Here is a 27,424-nt window from a genome sequence, read left to right as displayed (position 1 = left end):
TCTATAATTATAAAATACAATATATTTTACCGTAGTGCTGCCACCAGCTTCAGTTGCTGGTATAACTGGTGGTTCTTTAAATTTCTCTGCTGCTGCTACTTGAGCTTGTTGACTGAGATCTTCAATCTATAAAGAACGTTTTAATATATAAAATATATACATTAAAAATATTAATTCATATTTATGTAATAATAAATTGTTAAATATCAGTCTGCCAAGGTATTTTCAACAAATAATTTCTGTTAGTTTGCGAAATTTCACTAATCATCATAAAATAAGGAATTCAATAAATATGATCTATTTATTATACGGTCAGAATTTTACTTCATTACCTTGGCTTCACCAAATACTATATAAGTATCTGAAGCTGGATTCTTCAAAACATCTGGCTTGTTTATAACAAACAGAATATTCTTTGATTTACGAATAGTTACTCTATTGACTCCTTGAACCTGAACATAAAAAGCAAAGCAATTGTCTTGAATACAAAATAAATTTTGAGATGATATATGTAACTCAATGTATAAAAATAATATCTGTAATAAACTCATAATCGAGTAAAAATAATATCTGTAATAAACTCATAAGTTCAATCCTAATTCTCTCCCATATATGTTTCCGTTTTTAAAACATTGATTGAAAAGTTAAGTTTTGAAAGAGTATAAGATTGTAATATAAAGACAATAAATTTATAAAAATAAATTTATTAGAATATTAAAACATTTAAGTTTACCGGCTTCAATCCTAATTTGCTCATGAGCTTCCTAGCTTTCTTTTCTCCACGGCTTTGCTTGGCCTTGGACACCATATCAATAGGAAGTCCAGTAACTGTTGTACCCGGAAAACCAACGGTACCCGGAGTGCCAGCATCTTCTAATTCCGGTATAGTATCGTCTGAGTCAGAATCAGTTGCAGAACCAATACCTACCAACTCCACCTTCGTAGGCTCCGAGCTCGCCGCCTTGTCAAGCTCTGTCAATTCTGGCATGTTTACTGACCTGCAAAAAATACATTATATACAAATTCTTATTCTTCATATAAAAAAGTAAAATCTCTACAAAAAAATAAGTAAAATAAAAAAATTAGAAGCTACCACGTGCTAAAGTCGATAGAGCATGACCCCACCTAAAGTGTATCTAATAAATGATCAGATAATTTTCAACAAAATAGATTCGCACGAAATGTTGAAGTGAGATAAGTACATTTTCGATGTTAAGTACGCGATGAAGAGTCAATTGTACAGTATTGACGGACGAACGGCCATCGGCGATCATTGGCGCGAAATCTCGAGTCCCGCACGAATATCATCATGAATGGACATTATGGCGTCCGCCAAAAAAGCCTAAGAAACAGTTCACTAAGGGCGATTTATTTTGATTCTTTGTGACTTTTACCTAATGTCGTGATTCGCTACGATGTATAACTATGATTAACACGTCTCGTCACTGTTAAATCTTAATCGAAACGTTTTGTCACGTCATTATACGTGGCCACATAATATAGTAAAAATTGTCGGAAACAAGCCTCAATGGCTGGAAGCCTTAGAATCCGTTACGCGCTCACATTAAAATCATTGACGATAAAACATATCACACGATACTATTAGCAGAAATATCAAGGATGACATTCGATCTTGTGGTATATGTACGTCTCTTAACGAATTATACGATGATGCCGAAAAAATCGTTAGATTTACCTTGCACGGTAATTCGCCGATCGAATGAACGAACGGATAAGACGGACACTATTTTCACGTAGAAATTGAAGCTTATAAATTAAGGCCGATTTACATGTTTACCAGCTTACGTAGCCATATATCATGGAAATATCTAGACAAGATTCAACGTGGAGTTATAATGTTCCTATAATAATAATGGCTCCTGCACACAGAACAATATTTGCAGCGCAACAGAAGTTGCTACGCTAACCAATCATTCTTTCACTCCTATGGAAAAGCGATAAATTGATTGGTTACTAATTTTCACCAATTTTCACCAAGCGGCAAACAATGCCACGTTCTGTGTGGAGGCATTAAATTAATGAGATAATAATTTTTTATTGGTTGCTTAAATCCGCCATATGCGTCCGATCAAGAAATCGGTAAGGAACTCTGTACAATAAAAGGAACAGGGAACAAGAACAGAGAATAAGAATTTCAATCTCAGGAAATGTGTATTCCACAATATATGATTTCTGATAGATTGAAATTCTTATTCTCTGTTTTTTATTCCTTGTTCCTTTTATTGTGCGGAGTCTCAAAGACACAAATTAACACAAGAGTCATCCTATCTTTGATCAATAATCAAAGAAACAAAAATATGTGCTTCTACTGAAAAACTCCCCTGTAACTTTTTCCTTAAGGCGAAAACAAAAGTGAAAATTTTTATAATCATAAAAAATGTTATTGTTGCAAAACTGCTTTTTCTATTGAACGCAGCCAATGAATTTTAAATGTCGTAAGTGTGAATCGAACTATAGATAAACACTCTTTGAAAACAGCATTGAATTTCTCGCGCATGCGCTATAACGTATACAATGACATAAAACGCGGGAATTCCAACATATCCAACAGACGAGAAATCAAGATAATTGAAATGTAAATAATAAATTAATATTAATATTCGAATGAATTAATATTAATACTCGAATAAATAAAAAATTGCATTATTGCTATTATTATCAGCAGAATTATCGAATAAAGATAAGTATTATGAAATTATTTGGAACGGATTCCGATCGAATTACTTAATAATTACCTAGATTTTTTTAGAAAAACAAAACAGGATAATTCCAAGTGGATTTCATTCCAAATAATTTCATGATACATATCAAGGTGAAAAAATAAAACTAGTTAAATTCTGTTTAAAATTGTATTATATCAAGAATTTTCCAAATTGCTCAAATATCTTTTCCACATATAAATTTATCATACTAAAATAACAGTACAATTTTTTATTTAGAAAGCAAAAAAGTACAATAATAGTTTTTATAATTTACGATTACATTAAGGTCGAATTCGAGCTGATACAATAATCTTGAGTTTTATTAGCCTATCTAGAATCACAGTAGAGTGTAATCATAAGTAATAATATAGAGCGCTCAGATTTCTATTATACTGATTCAATTTAGAAGCTATCTGAGTGTTAAATAATTTTTCATAAAAAAGACAGTGCTGCTACAAAATGCATTTTTTTTCGTTCATTCTTTTCAAAAGACGACGCATTTACATAACAAAATTTATGTTTCGTAATAGCCTTATATCTAAACGAATAGTTAAATTTTAATACGCTAGAATGTAATTTATTTTTTTGTTTAATAAAGCAATGTATGAAACTATAGCAATATTCAGATAAAAGGTTGGTCGAGCTTAAAATACGAAGGAAAGATCAGTGTAGCTTCTCAAAAAAATTTTGGCCTAATATAAATAATAATCTGCCACTGCAGATAAGATAGGCAGTCTTATAAAAAATACATTATTAATTGATATGCAACATGAACTTTTCGCATGCAATGCATTCAAGTATTTTGTTGCATTTGGTTAAATTGTGCCTCAAAAACTAAAAATGAAACGCAATTTCATATAAATATTGTTGTATATAAATATTTGTATGAAATTTACGAGGTATTTAAAAGAAATTAGATTAATGATTTCTTGCTCTTATTTCAGCCTTTTGCATTCAGTAACCGCACTAATGCTAGGCAAATAAAGATTTGGAATGATAATAATCTTTCATCAAGTATAGAATCCTCATACATTTTTTACAAATTGTTTCGCAAATGCTATATAATTAAAACTTAGATAAGAAAAATCTATTGATTTCATATTACGTATAATCAACAATTATATATAATATTTGTTACTTCTAAATTAGAGCAACGATTTCCATTAAATAGCAACGTTTCAATTGACGATTACATCTATAATCTAAAAAGATATTTTACATTTCTAGCTTTCATTATACGTTAAGAAAGTCAACATATTTTATATAATTTATTTTATTTCATTCATTGATGTTATCATTCTTGCTTATTTATATTTCTTTACTTTTATCAAATTTTAAACTTACTTGAAATTCTGATTTACAAATATCCTTTTTCGCCTTCAGGCTAGTTATTTGAATAGAAAAATTATGAGTGCTACGATTGAATTTCATCAGACTGTACTTTACTCTCCTCGGATTTTTTCTCCTCTAATAACTCCTTGGTTTCGGATTCAGGAATGTCAGATGTTTCGCCTGGTCTTTCAACTACTTCAATATCTGAATCTAAAATACAAAATTGTACAAATACCGATAATTATTCTAGCATTCGTATGTATTATTCACCCTAGAGATAAAAAAATATTGGCAATAAAATTAAATTAAATTAAATTACTAGAGAATCAACATATAAATAATAGAAATTATATACCTGTATCTGAATGTGTACATGTTTCCAGCTCATTGTCAGTAAGTTTTATTGTCTCTTCGTCTGTATTATGAAGTAAATTAGCTTCGGATTCTGCACTCGAAGTTATAGCAGGATTATCAAAATCTAATTTTGGAGCAGAAGGCTTTTGTTTTCTTGCAGGATTCCAAAAACCACAGTAACAACATCTATATGCTGCAAAAATATACGTATATTTATACCATCTTTAAAATATATTTTGAGAGAAAACTTTTTTTTAAAAAATGAACACCTTACCGAAATATTCGAACTCTTCTTTCAGAGCCATTCCATTGTGTGATTCACATTGTCGACAAATTAAAGCATAACGATTTGCAGGACCATCACCTACTAAATAATCAACCAAACGGTCAATGACTGTTCTTTGTTGTGGCAACACAGGTCGTGGTAATGGTGATCCTAAAATCATATATATGCAGTCGTTAATTTTTACGTAATTAATGAATTTATGTGACATATTTCAAGATATGTATAAGTACAATATTTTTGCAAATCATTATATATTATATTTTTACTTACGAAAACCCATGACTGCAGGATTAATTATTCTAGATTGGAAAGAAGCATTTAAAGGTTGATTAATCGATTTAATGGGAGGTGTCGTTTGACCAGAAGCAGATACACCCATCTGTGTATTTTGTGGCTGATTTTGAGTAGTCACAATTCTTCTTCTTAAGTCACTATGTAGAGGAGATATTACAGGCTGTGGCGTAGGACGCCGAGGTGTCTCAGATGGTACGGACATCCTATGAGAAATAAGCTACAAACAAAATTATTAATTTGTATATTTTCACAAAGAATTTTTAATAATATAGGTTGTGTTTCATTTTCTCTAGTTTTGCTACCATTTTATTTTATTCTTATATACTTTTACATATAAGTATTACGTTCCGAAGTACAAACCTTTGGAGTTAACTGTAAAGAAAGAAATAAAATCTAATGAATGTAAAGTCAAACTTATAAAAAAATTAATATAAAATAAGACAATAGAAATTATATAATATAATATTTTAGCTTTCTTTATTTATAGTAGCATTATCTAACTAAATATTTAAATAATATTTAATTAAATGCAATTTAAATGCAATTTAAATACAAGAACAATATAAGTGTACTTACAGGTGACATATTATTGGTTAATTCGTCTGGTGCAAATTTTAATAATATTTCTTTAGCTTTCTTATATGTCTCCGTTTCGGTAACTTCGTTTAATATCTTCTTTTTCTCTGCCATGGCAGTAGACAATTTTTCTTGATTAAGAGTAATTTTACGATTATAATACCATGAAACCATTTTCTTTGTTAAAAGTATTCTGAAAGGAAAATGTATTTGATCACATTTCTAAATTTCTATTAGCTAAAAAGATCCATGTATTGTATGATTATAATCAACAAGTGTCTCATATTTGCATACTTACAAAATTGGAAAAAATAGTAATGGTGTTATATAAAAGATCTGATCGTATAATGACGCTGGGAAGAAACAAAAGTAAAAGATGAATGCTATCATAACATAAAGGACAACTCCATAAATGATGATAGTTCCTACTATTTTTTTGTGTCTTTGTTCCGTAGTCTGTCCATATTGTTGGATGTCTTTGATTTGCTGTTAAAACAGGAAGTTATGTAATGTTATTTTATAATATATATCACGCAGTAACAATAAAATAATACTCACTGCATCTAGACTCTCCAAAATTTCAATGGTTGTCTTTTTTTTCTGAAAAACATATATTTTACATTATAATGTGTATACCTTATTAAATATATAAATATATTTCTTTATATAAAAAAAAAAGTTTAACAAAAATCATGATAATAAAAAGTAATTTCTCTTGTGAAAAAAATAAAACTAGCATAAATTTTTTCTAAAATATTCAATATTTTTATAATTTTTCTGTAAAATATTAAATTGAGTATTAAAAAAATATGAATAGGAAAAAAATAAGATTTGTAAAATACATTTTCTTTGTATTATATATTTATGGAGTAGGCTTTGTATAGATATTCGTATAATTAAAAAGACAAAAATAAATAGCTAACTAAATAAATACTAGACATATAAAAGATAATTCGATTTCAATTTACAAAGTAACAACGCATATCGTTCGTGCATCCATAATATAATTCCTTCGCAATAATGACGCGTGTAAATTATAATAAAGTTCGTCATTGAATGTTAATGTTTGGGTCTCGCAATATCCCTGCGGAATAAATTTATCGACCGTTTTTGTTTACTCATGATAATGGTGGACATCGGAGAAATCGTTTTGCGACGAACTCAAGGACTCGTATAACATACACGCGAAAGTTTAAGTTAAGATGTTAAATAAAAAACGTAATCGTATGACTAGTTACGCGCTGTCTTGCGGTCTCGTTATGTTTAGAAAAAAGGACCCAAAGTTATTGCTTCGTCTCAAGGTTAACGCAATCTACGCGATTACAAATCTGTCGTCATCCAAACGGATTCACAGCTATAAATAGGACATGAATGACATTTAGAAATATTGCTCGATGTTCGTTTAACCAGATAAATAAGTGCGGAACGCCGTACATATATGATTGGTGCTAACCTCAACGAAATGTCACAAAAAGAGATCTCGACACGTTCCGATACTCACTTGAAATCTGGACAGTATTATCCCCATATTAACGGCAGTTACGACGAAGACGGACTAAACGAAGAGAATCTCGTTGACGTCAATCGCAAACGCGTCGGATACTTGTCGTACCGAAACCGACATAAAACCGTCTCCCAATCGTTTTAAAATAGTCCTCGTCCTACCCCTCCGGCCGGTTGTGCGGTTCGATACGATCCAAATTTAAATCCCCGCCGCGCCGTTTGTCTCGATATTTATAGCCTGGGATCGTCTACGGAATAGTCCGGCGCGTCGTCGCCTGTCGGATAATTTCTATCATGTTCAGCGTGACGTTGAAGAATGAAAAAATATGGGGATTGGTCCAGCTGTTAGCCGTCAGCACTACGAACTCCCGGACGGGTTGCAAACAGATGCGATTATATTGTATTCCGCTCCATGCACTCGTGTGCGTCGTCCGACCGGACTTGCCGGAGCCGGAGCCGCCGGAGGAACCAGATGGAATTGTGCGTTCGAAAACTCACGAAGACGTAAGTGCGGCGGAATAATCGTCAAACGGTTTCTCGTTCGAAACTGAATACAATCAAACCGGTCGCGCGATAAAAATGTTGGCGGAAACCGACTTTCCTTTCAATACTTATATGTCCGATTGACTTGACTTGATGTGACTAATCACTAATGATTTATTATTGGAATTTATTATCGTTCAAAAATACAATGGTAGAATACTAATTTTGCAGGATTAACTCATGCAGTGAGTCAGGCTGCGTCACATCTGTCGTTGACAAATGCGATTAGTCAATTAAATGGACTCATTGTTGATTAAAGGTAATCGGGACCTACCAACCAACTACAATCGAGTATTCTCCTGTTACAGTCGAATGACAGGGGAATGGTCGACTGTAGTTGGTTCTTACATTCTGATCCGGATTAAACCGGTGGAAACTAGACTAATGTTGGTTGAAGTGGCCTTAAGCCGATTCTATCGCAAGTTGCGACAGCCAATATGAAGCGTTGATTTCAAAATGCAAGATTCAGATTGGCTGTCTCAACAAATTTGCGATCAGCTTGCAACTAATGTAGAACCGGCTTTAAACATGGTCTACAATAAGTTGCAAACACTTCGTCGCCAGTCGCAATGCTTAGTAATAGCCAATCAGAAGCGTCAATAGTAATTAGTAATGCTTCTGGCTGTCGTGAAGCATTGCAACTGACAACGGTGCATTGACAACTTATTATAAACCATGCTTTAAAGCCCAAGACATAACGCGAGGGAATAGCGATAGCAAAAATTACATGATTTCTAACTTATCAGAAACTGTGTATCCGATTTTTGATAGGTTAAAATCATGTTATTTCTATCGCTATCGATATTCTCTCGTTGTGTACGGGACTGTAGACCATTAATTTCATTTGTGCGTTTTTGTCATTACAAATGTAATATCAACTTTATATAGCCCTAAATAAAAAAAATATATATAGCGTTTTCGGTTCCGACCGGAGCCGAAACTTGGAAGAAAATGCTTCGCTATTGGTTAACGTTACACGCTCTACCAATAGGAGAGCACGAAATATCATTAATCTTCAACCCAGATTAGTGCAAACTCGGTTGAGCCGAGAAAAACGCTTATCAGCGCGAAGAAAACTACATAACAGACACATGGACCTATTGGGCGTATTCAACGATTCAGCGAACTCAACAGTTGAGTTGAGCTCGTTTGCTATGTTGATGTATTCTTCTAGGTTATCCAATCAGATCTTTATATCTAGAAGAATGTACTAATAGTAGCAAACTTTTATGCAGATTTTTATTCAGCAGACACGACAGTTGAGTAATGCATGATCTACAATGGACAGTAACAATAGTTGATTAATAAGTAGGCGTAGAAATCGACCAATCATAGTTGATTATTCTTCTCATATTCAATGATTGGTCGATTTCTATGCTACTTCTTAAGCCACTACTGTTACTGCCCATTAGATCATGCATTACTCAACTATCATGTCTTGAATGCGCTCGATATTATCGCTATATCGCATCATCTGTGCAAAAGTTAGGTTAGGTTAGGTTGTAAAGTACACGTGTTGCATCGTTGTATTGATGTACGTATGTACGGCATTAGAGATTGCATTCGTTTATTGTTGCGAACAATAATGTTATTTTAAGAAACGTTATAACAATGAGCTTTTCTGTGTACGAATCGTACGTTGCTCTGTGTAACAATGAACGTGTGATAATGCACGATATTGACAATAATACCAAAAACACGATAATTTTGCCCGATCTGGAAAGAAAGATAGACGTGCACAACAAAGTGGATATTGAGACTTATCATATGATAACGTCTCTAGCGTTTTCAGAAGACGGGAAATATTTTGCGGTATGCACGAATCGCAAGCAACTGTGCCTGTATGAAACAAAGGACTTGAAACTCCTGTCGAATCGAACGCTCATCAGGGCTGCAAGCAGAGTGAGATTCTCACCGAACAACGATATCGTAATAGCAGATAAAGCTGGAGATGCTTACCTGTTTTCCTCCAGTTGTCCAATGGAAGCTGGAACCTTTATCTTGGGACATTTGTCAATGCTTCTCGATGTACTTGTCACGCAAGATATGAAGTATGTTCTAACAACTGATAGAGACGAAAAAATAAGAGTTTCCATGTTTCCCAACTGTTACAACATTGTATCTTACTGCTTGGGACATGAAAAATTCGTGACGAATATCTCAGAGTTGCCTCATGAGAAGAGTGTCCTAATATCGTGCGGTGGTGATGGAGTCTTTAAATTGTGGGACTATAAATGTGGTAGTGAATTACTGTCTGTCAATTTTTACGATAAGATATCGAAATGTGACATAGAAAGATTTAATCAAGGTCTCCATGACTGTCAGTATGATGAATCTGTAGATATATTGCCTGTCAAATATCTCAGAGTATATTATTTTAGTAAAATAGAATCTTTAATTATAATAAGTTTTTATAGTAGCAAAATAATGTTAGTTTATAGGATTAATGGTAACAATAACACACAGTTAAAAGTAAATTATTTGGAGTCCATAACCGTGGAAACTGAACCTATTGAATGTCTTTTACACAAACAAGATTTATGGGTATTAACAGATGTAGGACTGCGAGTATTCAAATTCGATAATAATAGATTTGTAACTCACGATGCACTGAATTCTACAATCAAATGTCTCAATGCCTCCTGGCAAATTTTAAAAAATACTATTGTTAAACAAAACTTGTTTCCCGTTTTATATAAAAGAAAATATGACAATGCGCAGGAATATCAAGAAAGGAAAAAAACTCGTCTTGCAGGCAATACAGAGTAGATTATAATTCTTACAAATGTTATAAATACGATATTTAGTATTTTGTAAAATATGCAAATAAATATTCGCAATAATCTAGCAAATTCAGAAAAACAAACAAAGATTCTATTTATTTTACATCAATCATTTTAGATTATATCAATGTTATTAATTATATCATACAAATTTGCTAATGTGTTAATGCTGAATATAAACTCTCTTCTACACAAATATAATTTCATTATAGAAAATAAAAATAATTTTAGTAAAGACAATATTGAATGATCCACTTGGGTCATATAAAATTAATAGACGTCTAATATTATTTTTGAAATATCAAATGAATATTGTATATTGTCGAATTACACAGGTTTATAATCTAGTTTCGATTCGAGTTTCTTATTATCAGAAACTTTTCTGACAGCTTTCATAAAATCTTCTTGTATTACATATTCTCTTTCTAATCGTATTGCAAACAAGCCAGCTTCTGTGCATACATTTCTTAAGTCAGCACCATTGAATCCATCAGAGAGTTTAACCACAGCTTCATAATCTACATTTGCATGTATATTTATATAATATTGTAAAACCAATTATTTAAAATACTTGAAACATTAAAAATGAACTAGTTTCTTACCGATTTCACCATGTTTGGCAATTGGCAAGGCATGTATCTTTAAAATCTCTAAACGAGCTTGTTCATTAGGAAGTGGTATTTCAATCTTTCTATCCAATCTTCCTGGTCGTAACAATGCAGGATCTAAAGTATCAGGTCTATTTGTAGCCATTATCATTTTAACTTGACCCAAAGAATCGAATCCATCCATTTGATTCAACAACTCCATCAAAGTTCTCTGAATTTCTCGATCAGCACTTGTCCCTTCCGAAAATCTGCGGCCACCTACATATATGTAAAAATAAATTAATTTTATTAATATTTAATCTATAATTTTCTCTCTTAATCTAGATATTTTTTTAAAGTAAAAATATTGTATACTCACCAATAGCATCAATTTCGTCCATGAATATAATACAAGGTTGATGGTCACGAGCATAATTGAACATCTCTCTAATCAGTCTAGCTGATTCTCCAATATATTTATCAACAATAGCGCTCGAAACAACTTTCAAAAAATTTGCATCTAACTGACTGGCAACAGCTCTTGCCAATAATGTTTTTCCAGTACCTGGAGGACCATATAACAAGCATCCTTTGGGAGGAGTAATTCCAACTCTTTGAAAAAGTTCAGGATTTAATAATGGCAGTTCTATAACTTCACGCAATTCACGTATTTGTTCACTCAAACCACCGATTGCAGAATAAGTCACATGGCCAGGATCTTCATGAGACATGTTATAAACTAATGGATCAACCTAAAAAAACAACAATATGAATAAATTTTTGAAGAATTAGAAAACAATCTTTCTAAAGATAAATTAGTGAGTTTTTTTTTACCTCACGTGGTAAATAACGCATGATCGTAAGAGTTGTCATATCTAAAGCAACTCTAGTTCCAGATTTTAATTTATTTTTGTCCAATTGACGTCGACATCCAACAACATAACGTGGACCATTTGTTGCTTTCACTATAACTAAACAAATATTTATTATGTTAAATATATATCTCATTATTCTTACAAAATGTAAACAGCATCACTATAATAAGACTTGAAATTTTTAGCCATCTTTAAAATTAAATACAACAAGATAGAGACATACATTAATCAATAAATTGATTACTTACACTTTTCTTCTGTAAGTTGTTTCAATACTTCTCCAACAATCTGTAAGATAAAGATTGTGAAATAGAACATAATCATAAATTATGAAGTTACAACATTTTGACAACATACTTGTCCAACACTTTGTAATGCCTTTAAATCATTTTCAGACTTGTCATATTGCTTTGTCAGATCCTTGAGATGTTCTCTCACTAGAAAGTACGTACATGGTTTTTAAAATAAATTAATTGTAAGATATAAAATAAAAAGTTAAAAAAAAATATCAATACAATAATATCACAAGAAAAATGTATCTACGAATAAAATATAGACTAAAGAAAACTTGACAAGAGAGATCTGAGAGGTTATGAGCCTCCGAAATATGTACTTTGCAAATGAAATTTTATTATATAAAATTTATAATATTTACGAAAATATCTTACTTTCCTTGAGTCGTGACTCAACTTCTTTATGTTCTAAAAGCTTCTTTCGATAATCTTGAAGCGCTTTTTCTCTTACAGAATCCATGGTAACCGCCATCTTTACTTATTTTGCTGTCTAACTGTCATCGACAGAATTTTTGCAGATAGGCAAAACGTGCGTTAAAACCGTATTGCAACTATTGGAAATTTTCTTCGCGCTGATTGGATTATATTTTCAGATCTAGAAGAATGGTCCTATCTCAGCAGACAACCATAAAACAGTAGCAAATCTATTGTTCTAATTGATGTGATTGGTTGAATCAAATAACTATTAAAATTAAATGTAATAACTATTGAGCCTTTCTTTTCAGCTATACTTCTCTTCAACTAAACTATTCCTCTCTTTTCTTTTTTTTTCTTCAGCATGTAAAGAAAAAAAAGTTAAACCATACAATTCAGTTGGAAAAAACAGACCTATTTATTTGGCAGTTTGTCCTTCCTTCCTTCATGAAAACATGACTTTAAACTTGGGGCGATCGTCGCGCCGCTTCTGACGTATCTCAGTTTCAGCGTGATCACGTCGACGGTCAGTGTGTATGTACATATGCATTACCTGCCGCACGCGTATCTATGATTACTCCAGTTTACATACGCGCACCACTCCCGCTACTGCGTGTTCGCGATTTTTGTGAGATTCCCGACGTAAGACGGAACTTGGAGCGTCGCCGGAATATCGACAAGTTCGTATCGACGAGCGAGTGATGGGGGACGCAGCGATGAACGTCGCAGCGTCCGGTGGCAGCGGCGGCGGCGGCGGCGGTGGTGGCGTTGGCGGTGGCGGCGGCAGCGGTGGCAGCGGCAGCGGCAGCGGTAGCGGCGTCAGCGGCAGCGGTAGCGGCAGTCAACGTATCGTTAAAGAAGGATGGCTTCAAAAACGCGGTATTGCCATAATATTTATGTTTTGCCTAATGTTTACCGAAGTCCGGAGCTTTCATTACTCCGACTGTCGTGCGCTCCTCTCTACGTAGTTACGCACGAGCGTATGTCACGCGCGGGCTGGGTGTTACAAACACGTGCCGCTGCCTGTCGTCGAATGCAATGCAGAAGAGAAGATATCAAATTATTTCTTACGAAATTATTTACGAATTGTCCGTTCCGTCCATTCGAACGTAGAACTTCGATAGAAGACTCATGATGAAATCTTATTTTTATGTCCAAGCAAAGACGGAATATTGCTTTCGTAGAAGTTAAAAGTCTATTTTGTTTTCATATTTTGTTTAAAAAACAATCGCAATATGCAATTTTGTAGCCCAGTGAGCTACAAAACATGAAAACGATGAAGCGTCTTGAGGAAAATTAAATTAACATTGGACCCTCTAATAAAAAAATCATGTTTAATATAATTTTTTTTCCATTTTGTTTCTATTTTCTTTTCTTTTTTATTTTTATTTTATTTATTAAATATATTAATTGAAAATTTTATAATATATCCTTATAAGAAGATTTGAGGAATAATTTAAACAGGAAAGTTCAAGCATTTAAAGATTTTTTGGAGTTGAATTTTCTCAGTTAAGTATTTATGTATAAAGAATTAAAATGCATATAATTTCTTGTAGGAGAGCACATTAAAAATTGGAGGTCAAGATATTTTGTCTTGAGAGATGATGGTACATTGGTTGGATTCAAGGCGAAACCTGATCCACAGATGGCTACGCAAACATCTACCCAGCCATTAAATAATTTTACAGTGCGTGGGTGCCAAATTATGTCAGTGGACAGACCTAAACCCTATACATTTGTTATCAGAGGCCTCCAGTGGACAACTGTAATTGAAAGGACGTTTCATGTGGAAACAGAGCAAGAAAGGGAAGACTGGGTAGCAGCGATCAGGTTTGATTTTAATAGCAATCTTGCAAGCTCTAAAATATTGAGTTATTTGATGCTCCATTTTCAATGTTTTATCTAACTCTCTTCCTCATATTTTTTTGCAGATATGTAGCAGATAGGTTAGCAAATGAAGAAAATCAACAACAAGAACAACCACAAATGCAACAATCTTCTTCCTCGGAAGATGTTGATATGGAATCGTCAGTAGGTGCTAGGTCTGACTCTTGTAGTTCCTTAGGTGTTGTATCTTCTGATATAGACGGTGGTAGTATCGATGAATTATCAGCAAAGTTCAGTGTCCAAGGAACTTCAAGTAGTAAAAGTACCGGCAAGAAGAAAGTAGTAAGTTTTTAAACTTTGTATTTAATTATTTAACTAAATCATTTTTTCTGAGAAACGCATTACTCAGTTATAAGTTATACCATTGCATATGATGCATGTATAAATATTATTTATTTTTACATATAATATTAAGTATTAAATATACAAAAATAAATACAAAGATTAATTTTATTCATAATTTCATGTTTGCTTCAGACGCTGGAAAATTTTGAATTTTTAAAAGTTTTGGGGAAAGGAACGTTTGGAAAGGTAATTCTTTGTAGAGAAAAAGCGACAGGACATTTATACGCTATTAAAATTTTACGAAAGGAAGTTATTATCCGTAAAGATGAAGTGGCACATACACTTACTGAAAACAGAGTATTACGTACTACTAATCATCCTTTTTTAATCGTATGTAAAATACCGCTTAAAGTATACATTATTATTAGATATTTTTCGCAATTTTATAATTTGTAGGATAAAAGCTGTATCGAATTGTGATATTGTAAACATATTCGTAAATTTTCAGTCTTTGAAATACAGTTTTCAAACGGCGGACAGGTTGTGTTTTGTTATGGAATATGTTAACGGTGGTGAATTATTTTTCCATTTGAGTCGATCACGGGTATTTGGCGAAGATCGTACTCGATTTTATGGAGCAGAGATTATATCGGCCTTAGGTTACTTGCACTCGCAAGGCATTATATACCGTGATCTCAAATTGGAAAATCTCCTTTTGGATAAAGATGGGCATATTAAAATTGCTGACTTTGGTTTATGCAAGGAGGATATTACATATGGTTTGTATCATTCATTGAAAAAAAAAAAATTAAAACTAGTTAAAAGAAAAAGGACTACGAGCCAGAAATTTTATCTATAAAATTGGAAATAAAAAAATGTTTTAATAAATTAATTATGAAATTTAATAATATGCCAACTAACAACAAAATTTTCAATTTTTGATCAACTTTTTATGTTATGTGTTGTTACTGTTTAGATGTACTTTGTAAACATTGATTGGTAATGATCGTGATCGAAACGTTTGTTATTAGCCGGCATGTTGTTAAATTTCATAATTAATTTTTAAAACATTTTTTTACTTATCTTCCAATTTTATAGGTAAAATTTCTGACCCTAAGTAAAATTCTCGTAGCCCTTTTTCTTTTAATCTGTTTTTAAAATTATTGAGCCATTATACTATTATATAATTTTAAATTAAAACTAGTGAAGTGTTAAATAAGAATTTTGATGAGATTAATTATATAACCATAGGAAGAACAACAAAGACATTTTGCGGAACACCAGAGTATTTGGCACCAGAAGTACTTGAAGATAACGATTATGGACGAGCTGTGGATTGGTGGGGTGTAGGTGTAGTCATGTATGAAATGATGTGTGGTCGATTACCTTTTTATAACAAAGATCATGAAAAGCTATTTACGCTTATTTTATTGGAAGAAGTAAGGTTTCCTAGGACGATTAGCAATGAAGCAAGAGAGATGCTTGGTGGTAAATACTACAAATTTCAATAATTACAAATGTGTTTAAATAAAAAAAAAATGTATATTTGTGCTATTTTTATAGGTTTATTAATAAAGGATCCAAGTAAAAGATTAGGCGGTGGACCTAATGATGCAAAGGACATCATGAATCATGCATTTTTCTCATGTATCAATTGGACAGATCTTGTCCAGAAGAAGATTCCTCCACCCTTTAAGCCGCAAGTGACTTCAGATATTGACACTCGATATTTTGATAGTGAATTTACCGGCGAAAGTGTTGAACTTACACCCCCAGATCAGGGCTGTTTGGGTAGTGGAGGGGGTTTGAATTCTATAGCAGAAGAACAAGAACATTTTCCCCAATTTTCATACCAGGAAAGTCATTCAGCAGCAACTTCTTCCATTGTTTCTATTAATCACTGACAGTGTCAAGTGTCTTGCTTAATTAATGTAATGAGATGTCGTTCAATGCATGAAAAACTTCGAGCAAAAAAATTTAATTACGATATGTATCTGACGATTGTCTGCAAAGCTTGAAATTTTCCCAATAGGCAGATCAATCAAATTATTATCTTTCTTTATGATGCTTTTTTTTAATGCATCTTAAGAGATTGTCACATATCTCCAATGGCAAAATAATTAGATTTATGCGTATAAGTGTGTGCGCGCATATTACACCTATACACATAATTATTCATTAAAATTGTATATGGAAAAATGTATACTATAAGATTAGAATGAGATAGTACGAATAATATTTGCATATAGACTCGAAGGAATATGACAGGGATTAAATTACGTTCTTAATTGAATCGAGTTAACTAAAACTCCTTGAGACATGTATTGTGAATATTGAATAATTTTCTTGTCGTCAAGGAACGTGCGATAATCGTAAGTATAATCTTTCATTTAACAAAAGTTGCACTTGACACTTTCCAACTTCATTATCACCGTTTATTATCTTATTTATGGAAGGGCAGTTCCTGATCTTTTTTTTTAATTCAATAGATGACTGTTACGGCAGATGCCAAAAAATAGAAAATTGCAACTGGTAAAGAGCTAACGAAAAAGAAAATAGTTTGTCTACTGTGAAAGTTAAATGTGTAGTATATCAGCTTTAATTGAATTATTGTATAAATTGGAGATCACTTTTTTAGAGTTATGAAAATTGTCATTATTATGACTGATATAATTGGAGATGTGCGAGTATTCGAAAATTCTGGGTTGTATAGAATTCGGAGTACTTATTCGAAACAAATGTTTGACTATTTTTGGAATTGTTTGGAAAAGGAAGTTGTTCGAAAGAAACTCGTGGCTTAAATATTTTCTACCTACGTTATTTCCTAACCATCAAAATACGTTAATTTAATAATAAATGCATGCATGTGAATAAAAAAACATTAGAAATCAAATTCTTTATATTGTTGCAATTGGATATTTTTTTATTATTGAATCATAAGCTTTAAGCAATAGACATTCAATTTTATAATTATCCAATACAGCTTAAAATCTAAAAGATAAAAACTTTATAGAAGATTCTATCGTATCATAACTTTTCTATTTTCACTTGAAGATATTGGAAAAATTTTTGGACCACAAAATTAATTAACATTCATTAGCATATTCATATACATTATTAAAAATTTTATTAATATTATTAAAAAAAACACTAGAAATTTGCTTCTGTTCATGTAATGAAAGCAAATTTCAAGCAAATACATTAAAAATATTTAATATTGTCAATGAAAATAAAATTAATAAGTAACTTAAATTTTATGTATATGTACACAAATATATTTTTCAGTTGCAGATACATTAAATTTAATATAGTGTCATAAAATTAAATTTAATTTATCTAACTTAAAAGTATATTAAATTTCATAACATTTTTAACAGTGTACTATATATTTGAAAGTAATAGTTTTTTAAATGCATGCATACATAAATCATATTTTTTATTGCCTGCAAATCTACATTCTTTTAGATAATCTCAAAATATTTTAAATGTAAAAATAATTTTCGATGAAGATAATGATTATATATCTACAATGAAATAAATTATTCATTATTCGTATCATCATAAAAATGAAACCAGACTCTAATGATATATCAACATTTGTGCATAATTGTGATCAAAGTGCCTAGTAAATGATTACTGTCTAGTGCGAATAATATAATTATATTTGAAATGCAAATATGAAAATATAGAATAATCATCAGTCACTATTTTATTTTACTTATTGAGGCTAAATACTTAATAGTATATCATTTAGATGAACTCACTGTTTCAAGAGCTCATTGATGTAAAACTTATAAACATAAAAGCTTACAGTAATAAATCATAGGTTTGAATATATGATAGCCACAATTAGAGTAATTGGAACAATTTGGAAAATAATAGCTCGAATGAGTTCTATCCGAAATATAGTCATATAATACGTGATATGTGGAATTTCGAAATACTCACACGTGTCTAATTATAATGAATTTTAAATTGGAAAAAATGTTTTCCTAAGAAACAGTCAAGGCTATTCGTTATATCTTTATGTATCATTAAATAGTGATTAATTATGAGAGTTAGATGGAAATATGAAATCTTATACACTAATACTATGTATATATACATATATACATATACATATATATTTGTATGTATATGTGTGTATATATTATTAAAACTATTATATATACTTATAATAATTATATATATGCATATATTTATATTTTAACAATTAAAGGATTATATTATACGTTTTTGCATTTACTAATTTTTTACTCGCTCATACGTAAATATCACGTATTTTATTGTTTATGTATACATTTCGACCATAGTATGACTGCTAAAATGTGTACTAAATTCGAATTACAATTATACGTATAATACACAGTCGAAGTAAAAGAAATTTTTTATTTACTATAAAAGTATCATTCGATAAATGTCTCTTTTTAACGTCACTATTTTGGTTTGTAGTATGGCGTTAATTAAAATTATTGTTATATTAATTTATAGGAAAAGCTTCTACATACTGTGGTAAAGGTTTCTCTTTCACGAGCCAAACTCTGTCTAAAACAGCACCATCCTTATCATCGGATACCTATTATTAAGTAGAAATAGTTTATAATTTGACAAAAACATGTTTGCAGAATTTGTTATGATATTTATGTCATACCTGTTCTAGATATAAATGAGTTTTGTTGAATGCCTTCATTCTTGTATATCCATAATCTGAACTACGAAATGCGGACCATGCCGGTGGATTTGAAATAAATTTCTCTCGACCTTCTTTACAACCAGCTGATCCAGTAACTATATGTACAGGCGCTTTGTAATTTGTATATGGTTCTTCGTAACTACCATTGTACACCTATGAGAATAATTTTCAACTTATTAGCAAGCAAATATTTTTCCTAAAATAAACTTAATAAACAACATTTACTCGAAAGTTATACATAGGCCACAGCCTTTCGTAACTATGTTCATGCGCCCAGATTTCTAAATCTACTTTATTTTTGAAAAACAGATCTTCCAATCCAAACCAATTTAAAAATGGCAATCCAACTCTAACTAAACTTTGATGGTTAGTACAATCGTCTGCATTTTTATTACTGCAATACATTGGTCTATGTCCAAATGTTACTATCCATGGACGTTGAGCTCTGTAATTATAATTCTGTGTCAATCATCATTATATTATGTGTTATGATCTAATTGACAACGTACCTTGCTTCAGGTTTATTAGCTTCTCGTAAGTCTTTATCTAACCATTCATATTGTTTAATCATTTGTTTTATACCATAATTCATAAAATAATAAGCTTCAGTTTCTATAGCTATAAAATGTACAGGACCTATATTAAAGCTATACCACAAGCCTTCTGAATCACCTGGCATAGTAAATCGAGCTCTGGAATATTATTAAAAAAATGAGATTAAATCATTTCATCGATATATGAAATATCAATAGCAAATTGCAAATGATCGAGCAAGTACTTGGGCTATTTTACAATTCACTGCTAGTGCTGAAAATTTATGACATACGTAATATAAACTAAATTTTCAACGCAATGAATTTTAGAATACAACTTTAAATAGGGAAGATTAGAAACAAACGTAAAACAGATGTAAAAACACACATAAACAAATGCATGGCGATTGAGATTGTTTTTATACTTATTAAAGCATTTCATCTTAGGCCCGATAAAGTACGTACGATATTCAGTTTATCTGTTACGTTCGTCCCGTGTTACTTTTGTGATCTTTCCTACCTATAATTGCTAAAATTATATTTTTCTTCATGATTGCCAGGTACAGTCATGTATGGTATATAAGCGGCAACGGATTCAATTTGCCGCATAAATTCATCTCCTACACGTGCATCTTCTGTATTCATGTCATAAGCAAAATCACCAACATGAATAGCAGTGTCATATAAACCACGCTCTGTTTCTTCTTGCAATCGTGACAAACTTTGTGCATTTTCATTACCCATATCACCAAAGATAACTATTTGTGGCGACCAATCTACAGAATCCTCAGGTGCGGTTCTCATATAAAATACATTTGACCATCCATAACGACTACCACAATGATATACTAACAATAAATAGTCAAACGTTCATTATTAGTGCAATAACAATTGAGAATAATTAGTAGCAAACAATAAAACGCTTGTCTTACTATATTTGCTATTGGGAGTTAAATTTTTTAGCCACACTCTGTGGATATATTGTTTTCGTTTCTTTTCACCACCATCGACGAAGAGAGTAGAATTTCCTTCAGCTCGCAGAATAAAGCCACCTATACCATATTCCACTATTGACTCTTTTGTATCATTTTTTGTGCTCCAAGTGACAACAATGTCATGAATGTTATCTGAAAGGAAGAGCATATATTTCTTTTAATAAGCAAGTATAAAGATGTTTATATAAAAACACTTAAATATCATTTCTCAATGTTATTTCATTTTTAAAGCATGATTTAAAAAATATTACATTATATATCTGGAGACCCGGTAGCTGAGACAAGCCCAGTGTCATGACGCAAGATATATATTTACATATTAATATCAAAACACTCACTACCATAGGAAAGATGTACAGCTTCTGGCTGATAATGTATCACAGTACCAGATACAGTAAATAAGAAAGATAGGATTACAAACGCAGTGTGCCAAAACATCTTACTTCTATACATTAAAAACAGCATCAGATGATATGTTAGATTAATTGATCATGACGCTGCAGAAACTAGCAGAAACAAAGGAATTAATTTGTGTTTAAATTAAACAATTGCATGCATTACTGAATATATCATACTTACTGATTCAACGCGTCCTATCCTACCTGTGTCACACAAAGGAACAACAAATTAAAACAATTGAGATTTATGTATAAAAAAATAATATATAACTGTATGTTATCATCAAAGGCGTAGCATTATCAAGCATACTATCGACTCCCACTAGTTCCACATTGTTTGCGTCGATTTAGCAACCAATCTGTCAATTGTCTATGATACTATCTATATGACTGTCAGACGTAGAACAAGACTAACCAATGACGAGCGCTCACGCCAATTGCGTGCAACGATTGGCTGTAGATGCTGTAGGTAATGTTGGCGGGAGATATTTGCATTCAACTTCATATCATTAGCGTATGTAACTCTGTTCGTTGTAAAGATGTCTTTGGTTCGTTATAATAACATTATGTTAAATTTTTTATATATTTACAGTGAGATATAAGTATATATATAATTATACATTGAAGAAAAAAGAAGAAAAAACATAAAATTTAATTATGAAGAATAGTTCCTGCTTTCTGAAAAAAATTCTACGCTCTTTACGTTAATTGCAGTGAGTTAACCTCTTCAGAGATTATTGACATTTATATACATATGTACATACATACGCGTATATGCATACATATATACATACATATATAATTTGGTTTCAAAAATATCAACGAGAAGAAAATTAGAAAGATATAGAAGTATTTTTATAATTTTTTTTTTTTAATTTTTAGAGATTTAAATTAAAATTTAAAATATAACTAAAAATGAATTATTATACATTATATTTTTTAATTTAGAAAATATATGTTTGTGAAAAGATTAATAATTACTGGTTTTTTTTCTACACATTTTATATAAAAAAAAATGATTTGAATTAGCATAAAACATAATTTTTTAAATTTAAGTTTAAATGTTTCTTTACTTTAAAAAATTTCTAAATTATATTATCTTTCTTCCACATATTTTTGCAAAGTAGCGATATACATATATATGTATATATCGAATAAACGAATATCACTCATATATAACCCGTGACATTTACAGAATTTATAATGTTATACGTCTATATTTTTTATATATTGAATTATTATTTTTGTTATTGTTTATTTCATAATAAGCTTCATTGAATACATTTATCTTATTTAGCAACTTCTTGTTAAGATTATCGACTCTTTGCATATATCTTCGATAATGTAAACTTCTAAATACGCAAATTTTTTTTATGATTCACATGATTTTTAAAGTTTGTAATATAAACTTTGCATAACATGCGTGCAAATTATAATTGAGAAATATCCAATTTACCAAAATTTAATCCTTTTGAATAGAAGCTCACTACATTTATTTGTCATAAGCTAACTATGTACATATAAGAAAATAAATATATGCTGTAAAAAAACTATGACGTAAAAACTGCGTTGTAAGTTAGATTCATAGTTATCATTCCAAGAATTTAACACATACATTGGCATAAAATTATCATACCTAATTGGGAATTAAACCAGATATTTGAGAGTAAGAAATTTATTTAATTTCTAAAATAGTTCTCGCCTCAGTGGTAAGATTTTGTTTAACTAGATCGCGAACTCAAGCTTGTCTCGTGATTGCCTGGGGGTTACTATTAATCCGTACTTGAAGTTAAACGTTGCTCTCGATCGCAGACAACAGAACGACGTTGATTCCGCGCGGTAATACCGCGATAATGCAATTGCATAAGACGGAAGCTGGAGAAAATCAGAGAGAAAGAGAGAAGGGAGGAAAGGGGGGAGGCGGGAAGCAAAGGGAGAGAAAGGAGGAGAGAGAGAGAGAGAGAGAGAGAGAGAGACCAGAAAAGCAGTTACCGAACTAACATCCCCTATATTGATCTTACGGTAGTTGTGTAGTTCTCTTTATCTCGTCTTTGGTTTACACGCGTTTCTGTGCACGTGCAAACGCCGCCATAGAAAAATCTCACGGTTCCCTGAAAATAAATAAGCGTCAGTTACAAAAATTATACCCAAATTCTTTACAAATTTTTAGATTTTATTTATATAAAAATTTATATAAACATTTATATAAAAATTTATATAAACATTTATATAAAAATTTATATAAAAACATTTATATAAAAATAATTCTGGAATCTATAATCAAGATTATGCAACTTTTTCTAATTTTAATACATAATAAAGCATCTTTTATGTATTTTATAATGGACAATAATTTCTTAAAGGCACTTTATAGTTAGGTTATCTACACCTTAATTTGAATTTTCTTGCGCCAATCTTCGAATTTTGTCTTTAATAAATGAAGATTCAAGTTCAAAAGAGAATTAAAGTTGATATTAACGTTATATAGACCCTTTCTAGTTTTGATTCCTTTATTAAGTTATTTCTAAGTATGATATGAAGTTTAAAATTTAAGAAGTTATTGTTTAACATACTATATAGATAGCACTTTATTCATATGAAAATCTGAAAAAGTTGCGTGAAACTTTGAGATTTTCTCTGAAAATGCACATGTATGGACTTAGAAACAGTTCAGATTACCAAGACATTATCATGCGATACTCGTAAAGACTTTTTCGCAATTCTATGAATACCGATACCAAAGAAAGCTGTCGTGAATATTTCAAGAATTTATAAGAATTTACAAGTTTTATTACAACAAGAATTATTTATATAAATCTTTTTACAATAAAAGTAGAAGGTATTTATTTTCATAATATGAGGAGCAGTATAAAATAAAAGGTCAGTGATAGTAAAATATATTTCACATCATAAGAGATATTTTTCACATTGGAGATATTTTTGTTAAGACTTGTATAGATTGATTTGTTTGATAACGGAATCTATAATATCACTGAAATGAAAGCTTTTAGAAAAATATATTTTCTTACCGCCGTGATTTCTTATAGTTATAGTTAGAGAAGCGCAAACGTAATATAAGTTTTCTATTCTACTTTCACGACGTAGCGAGACGGCCCTCTGAGCATAGAACCCCCTTGTGTAAATATCTGAGAGATCCAATATTGTGTTCGGAGAGGATGATCTTATATTCGTGAATTTAATATAGGATATTTGAAATTCTAGTTATATATCGTAATAAAGACTTGGTTAGAATTCTTATCTCGCATCAACCTTTTATCGAGTAATAAATAAAAAATCATGTTTATGAAAAGAGATGTAAAAGTAACAGAAATTTAATATCCTGACATTTTGAATACATTTAACGTAATGAAAAACAGGCTGCTGCGAGTATCGCAAATATATCGTACCATTGTTTTTATGTGATTTTCAAATCTTCAATAAAAGTTCTAAAGCTGTGAATTTTAATTAATTAATTTAATTCTATTTTAATTTTATTTTTGCATAACGAATTATGCTACATATTTATTGAGCTGTCTAACATAACATTTTGACATTTCAATTTCATCAATAAATATAATAAGAGAATGACATATGGGTTTTCGAGTTTTAATATATTTTCTGTAATGTATTTTCGTATTAAACATCTTGATGAAAGTAACAATGAGTCATAGAACGGAAAATAGATTTCACTTCATATGAAATTCAAAATCCAGTATGACATAATTATTTTTCATCTATTCTGTTGAAAAAAAAATTAATTGAGTAAAGGTCATCAGAATGTGTAGTCAACACGGCAATCAAGAACAGTCGATAAAATGCGTTCAGTTCGTTCGTAATTTTCGTCGTACGATAGATATCGCCAGTAGCAGCTTCAGATGTAACAGCGGTAACACTGCTCTCAAAATGCGTCCTTCCATCTTCGCGAATCTTCGCGAGGAAATCTTATTAATAATCACGAGAGAGAAATAGAGCGTGTAAATCATACCAGTTGAAAGTCGCGAGATACCGAGAAATTCCCAAAGCTAATTTGCGATTGTCGCGACAGTGAGAAGCGCACTCTTCTCGACGCGCCCCGAACATCCCTTACAGCCGGCAGCGCAAATATACGGCGTGAAGATTGCAGCCTATGAGGGCTCGAAAGTTGAAGACCAGGGATTGCCGCCAACAGGACGACGCCGGCGCGGACTGCCGCCGCTGACGCCGCTCCGTGGCGAGGGTTGGAGGCGGCTCCGTGGAGGGTTGGAGTGGAGGGTTGCTCCAGAGGCGAGAGAGAGCGGTGTCGGCAGGGCTGCCGCCGCCGTCGGTCAACGCGCACGTATCACGGGGTTCACACCCATTTCGCGCTGCGGACATCTCGCACTGTCCTCCAGGATCGTCCTCGACGTCGTCCGCGAGACGAATCACCACCACCACCATCACCACCACCCCCACCGCTCGCATTCTCTCAAGTTAATTGGACTCGCGATTCGGTTGAGGGTTCGAGTCGTTATGCCGCTCCCGAGGTACATACACACACTGCGCGGCACCGATTAGGGTGGTGGTTTGCGCGCGTGACGGAGGAGAGTGAGAAATAGAGCACAGTTGCGTGTGTCTTAACCTGGAGACCCGTGACAGGGAAGAGAGAGAGAGAGAGAGAGGGAGAGAGAGAGAGAGAGAGAGAGAGGGAGGGAGGGAGGGAGGGAGAGACAGAGAGAGAAGGAGAGGGAGAGTGCGTAAGTGCGTAAGTGCAGCGTTTTGTGTGGGAGTCGTCCGAGAAGAATCGTAAGATTCGAAAGTCTGCGAATCGCAGACTCTTCATTCGGAGAACCCGAGATTTCTCTCGACGGAAATCTCGACGTTGATCCTCAGCGAGAAGAGAGGGTGTCGCCGACAGCTGAGAAGATATTAAAACGCGGACGAGGAGTGTCGAAAGTCGCGAGACACATCGATGGCGCGATGTCGAACGCGAGATTCTCGCGGGAGCTCGTTGCATTAGATTCGATCCTCGCCTTCGTGCGTTGCCTGGAGCGACACGAGGGATGTACTGTCACTCCTGCGAGAGTGATTTAAGCGTGATTAAGTGGTTCCCATTGGGAGAATTATACGTGGAAGAATTATATACTGAAAGAAACATAAGGACAGACCAATTTCGAGATTTCGCGATTGCGGATCGATCTGATTCAAGTAAACGCACGCACAGCGAACGCGTAAACATCGATAAGACACGCGCCGCGAGAGAGAGAGAGAGAGAGAGAGAGAGAGAGAGAGAGAGAAACAGAGAAAGAGGAGTAGTAATTGCATAAGGAAGTGAGAAATACGCCATGATCACGATCGTCGCCGGGGAATCCCACGACAAGTCCAGGACATTGTACATCCCTACGCTACTTGCCAGATGCTCCGTAACGATCGTCGTCGATGAGCGATCGTATGAAGGGTGGTAGCGAGGATAGCAAGATCGGAAGAGCAAAAGCAGCAAGAGTAACAACAGCAGCAGCAGCAGCAGCAACAACGGCAGTAGCAGCTGGTCGGAGTTAATACGCGTTTCCGGCACCGTGCATTGTTGCGCGGGGGTTGATGCGGTGGATGCGGAACGACGGGACGATGGCCGGTGCGTGCATGGAAACGGCACATGAAACGTTAGTCGAATCAACGGTGATCAATAATAAGACGCTCCGGCTCGTCGAGGGATTGTGAACCGGCGATCGCTCTTCCTCACGTCGTGACTCGCGAGGCACGTCGCCGTAAGGATGTAGGGGGGCTGCATTAACGGGCCCCGTAGAGGCGCCGCTTCGTTTCCTCTCCGCTTCCCTTACGGACGAAAACTTCCCCCTTCGCGAGAACGATCTGAACGACAGGGAAGCTAAAGCTCAAGGTTTAAAAAGAAAAAAAAGAGAAAGGCGATAAAAGGAGTATAATACGTAATAATAAAATCGCGACACAAGCCAGCGGAGAGTTAAATTTAAAGATAATTATGTGTTCCTTAGTTCATCTTTTTAGATGGCTCCGAGTTATCGAGCGTATATCGTAGTTCTCGTAGTAGCAATTTTCTTATACCATCCCCGAGCATAGATGCCTTAGTGTCCGTTTAGCG

General features: G+C 32.8%; 6 protein-coding genes across 7 annotated transcripts in view; 2 read left to right on the top strand and 4 right to left on the bottom strand.

Annotated features, from left to right (window-relative positions):
* The window catches only part of LOC108688792 (nascent polypeptide-associated complex subunit alpha-like), a 29,290-nt gene extending 27,529 nt beyond the window's left edge, over positions 1–1,761 (bottom strand). The window contains exons 1-4 of the mRNA XM_018195209.1: positions 1,697–1,761; positions 734–998; positions 333–452; positions 31–126 (exon numbers count right to left, since the gene is read on the bottom strand). Of these exons, the coding sequence (XP_018050698.1) occupies positions 31–126; positions 333–452; positions 734–988 (471 nt within the window). The 5' untranslated portion in view covers positions 989–998; positions 1,697–1,761. The remainder of the gene's footprint in view (positions 1–30; positions 127–332; positions 453–733; positions 999–1,696) is intronic.
* Positions 1,762–4,026: 2,265 nt separating this feature from the next.
* Positions 4,027–7,114, bottom strand: LOC108688798 (protein lunapark-B). Of its 2 annotated transcripts, XM_018195214.1 has the most exons (9): positions 7,067–7,114; positions 6,124–6,165; positions 5,864–6,051; positions 5,566–5,758; positions 5,350–5,361; positions 4,966–5,206; positions 4,684–4,845; positions 4,411–4,602; positions 4,027–4,265 (listed from the first exon to the last, which is right to left on the bottom strand). In XM_018195214.1, the coding sequence occupies exons 1-9, from the start codon at positions 7,091–7,093 to the stop codon at positions 4,138–4,140; spliced, it is 1,185 nt and encodes a 394-aa protein (XP_018050703.1). In that variant the 5' UTR covers positions 7,094–7,114; the 3' UTR covers positions 4,027–4,137. The 2 variants fall into 2 exon arrangements, with proteins under 2 accessions (XP_018050703.1, XP_018050704.1); XM_018195215.1 differs by lacking the exon at positions 5,350–5,361.
* Positions 7,115–9,127: 2,013 nt separating this feature from the next.
* LOC108688818 (tRNA (guanine-N(7)-)-methyltransferase non-catalytic subunit WDR4) lies at positions 9,128–10,457 on the top strand. The gene has a single exon (XM_018195273.1). It carries the CDS (start codon positions 9,223–9,225, stop codon positions 10,378–10,380), a length of 1,158 nt encoding a protein of 385 aa, XP_018050762.1. The 5' UTR covers positions 9,128–9,222; the 3' UTR covers positions 10,381–10,457.
* A 263-nt stretch (positions 10,458–10,720) lies between these two features.
* On the bottom strand, positions 10,721–12,628 carry LOC108688817 (26S protease regulatory subunit 10B). Its single transcript, XM_018195272.1, has 7 exons — positions 12,525–12,628; positions 12,214–12,293; positions 12,105–12,144; positions 11,816–11,952; positions 11,361–11,733; positions 10,997–11,260; positions 10,721–10,912 (listed from the first exon to the last, which is right to left on the bottom strand). Exons 1-7 carry the CDS (start codon positions 12,619–12,621, stop codon positions 10,722–10,724), a joined length of 1,182 nt encoding a protein of 393 aa, XP_018050761.1. The 5' UTR covers positions 12,622–12,628; the 3' UTR covers position 10,721.
* A 1,640-nt stretch (positions 12,629–14,268) lies between these two features.
* LOC108688791 (RAC serine/threonine-protein kinase) lies at positions 14,269–16,246 on the top strand. The gene is made up of 5 exons (XM_018195208.1): positions 14,269–14,393; positions 14,495–14,732; positions 14,928–14,981; positions 15,244–15,514; positions 15,987–16,246. The coding sequence occupies exons 1-5, from the start codon at positions 14,269–14,271 to the stop codon at positions 16,244–16,246; spliced, it is 948 nt and encodes a 315-aa protein (XP_018050697.1).
* A 114-nt stretch (positions 16,247–16,360) lies between these two features.
* LOC108688815 (acid phosphatase type 7) lies at positions 16,361–21,714 on the bottom strand. Its single transcript, XM_018195271.1, has 9 exons — positions 21,536–21,714; positions 21,295–21,462; positions 20,894–21,088; positions 20,482–20,809; positions 19,938–20,120; positions 19,654–19,873; positions 19,387–19,581; positions 19,244–19,311; positions 16,361–16,547 (listed from the first exon to the last, which is right to left on the bottom strand). The coding sequence occupies exons 2-9, from the start codon at positions 21,419–21,421 to the stop codon at positions 16,445–16,447; spliced, it is 1,419 nt and encodes a 472-aa protein (XP_018050760.1). The 5' UTR covers positions 21,422–21,462; positions 21,536–21,714; the 3' UTR covers positions 16,361–16,444.
* Positions 21,715–27,424: the final 5,710 nt, after the last annotated feature.

The sequence above is a fragment of the Atta colombica genome, unplaced genomic scaffold (genome assembly GCF_001594045.1).
Source record: "Atta colombica isolate Treedump-2 unplaced genomic scaffold, Acol1.0 scaffold239, whole genome shotgun sequence".
In the NCBI taxonomy this organism is placed as follows: Eukaryota; Metazoa; Arthropoda; class Insecta; order Hymenoptera; family Formicidae; genus Atta; species Atta colombica.
This window is presented reverse-complemented; position numbering and strand designations above follow the sequence as displayed.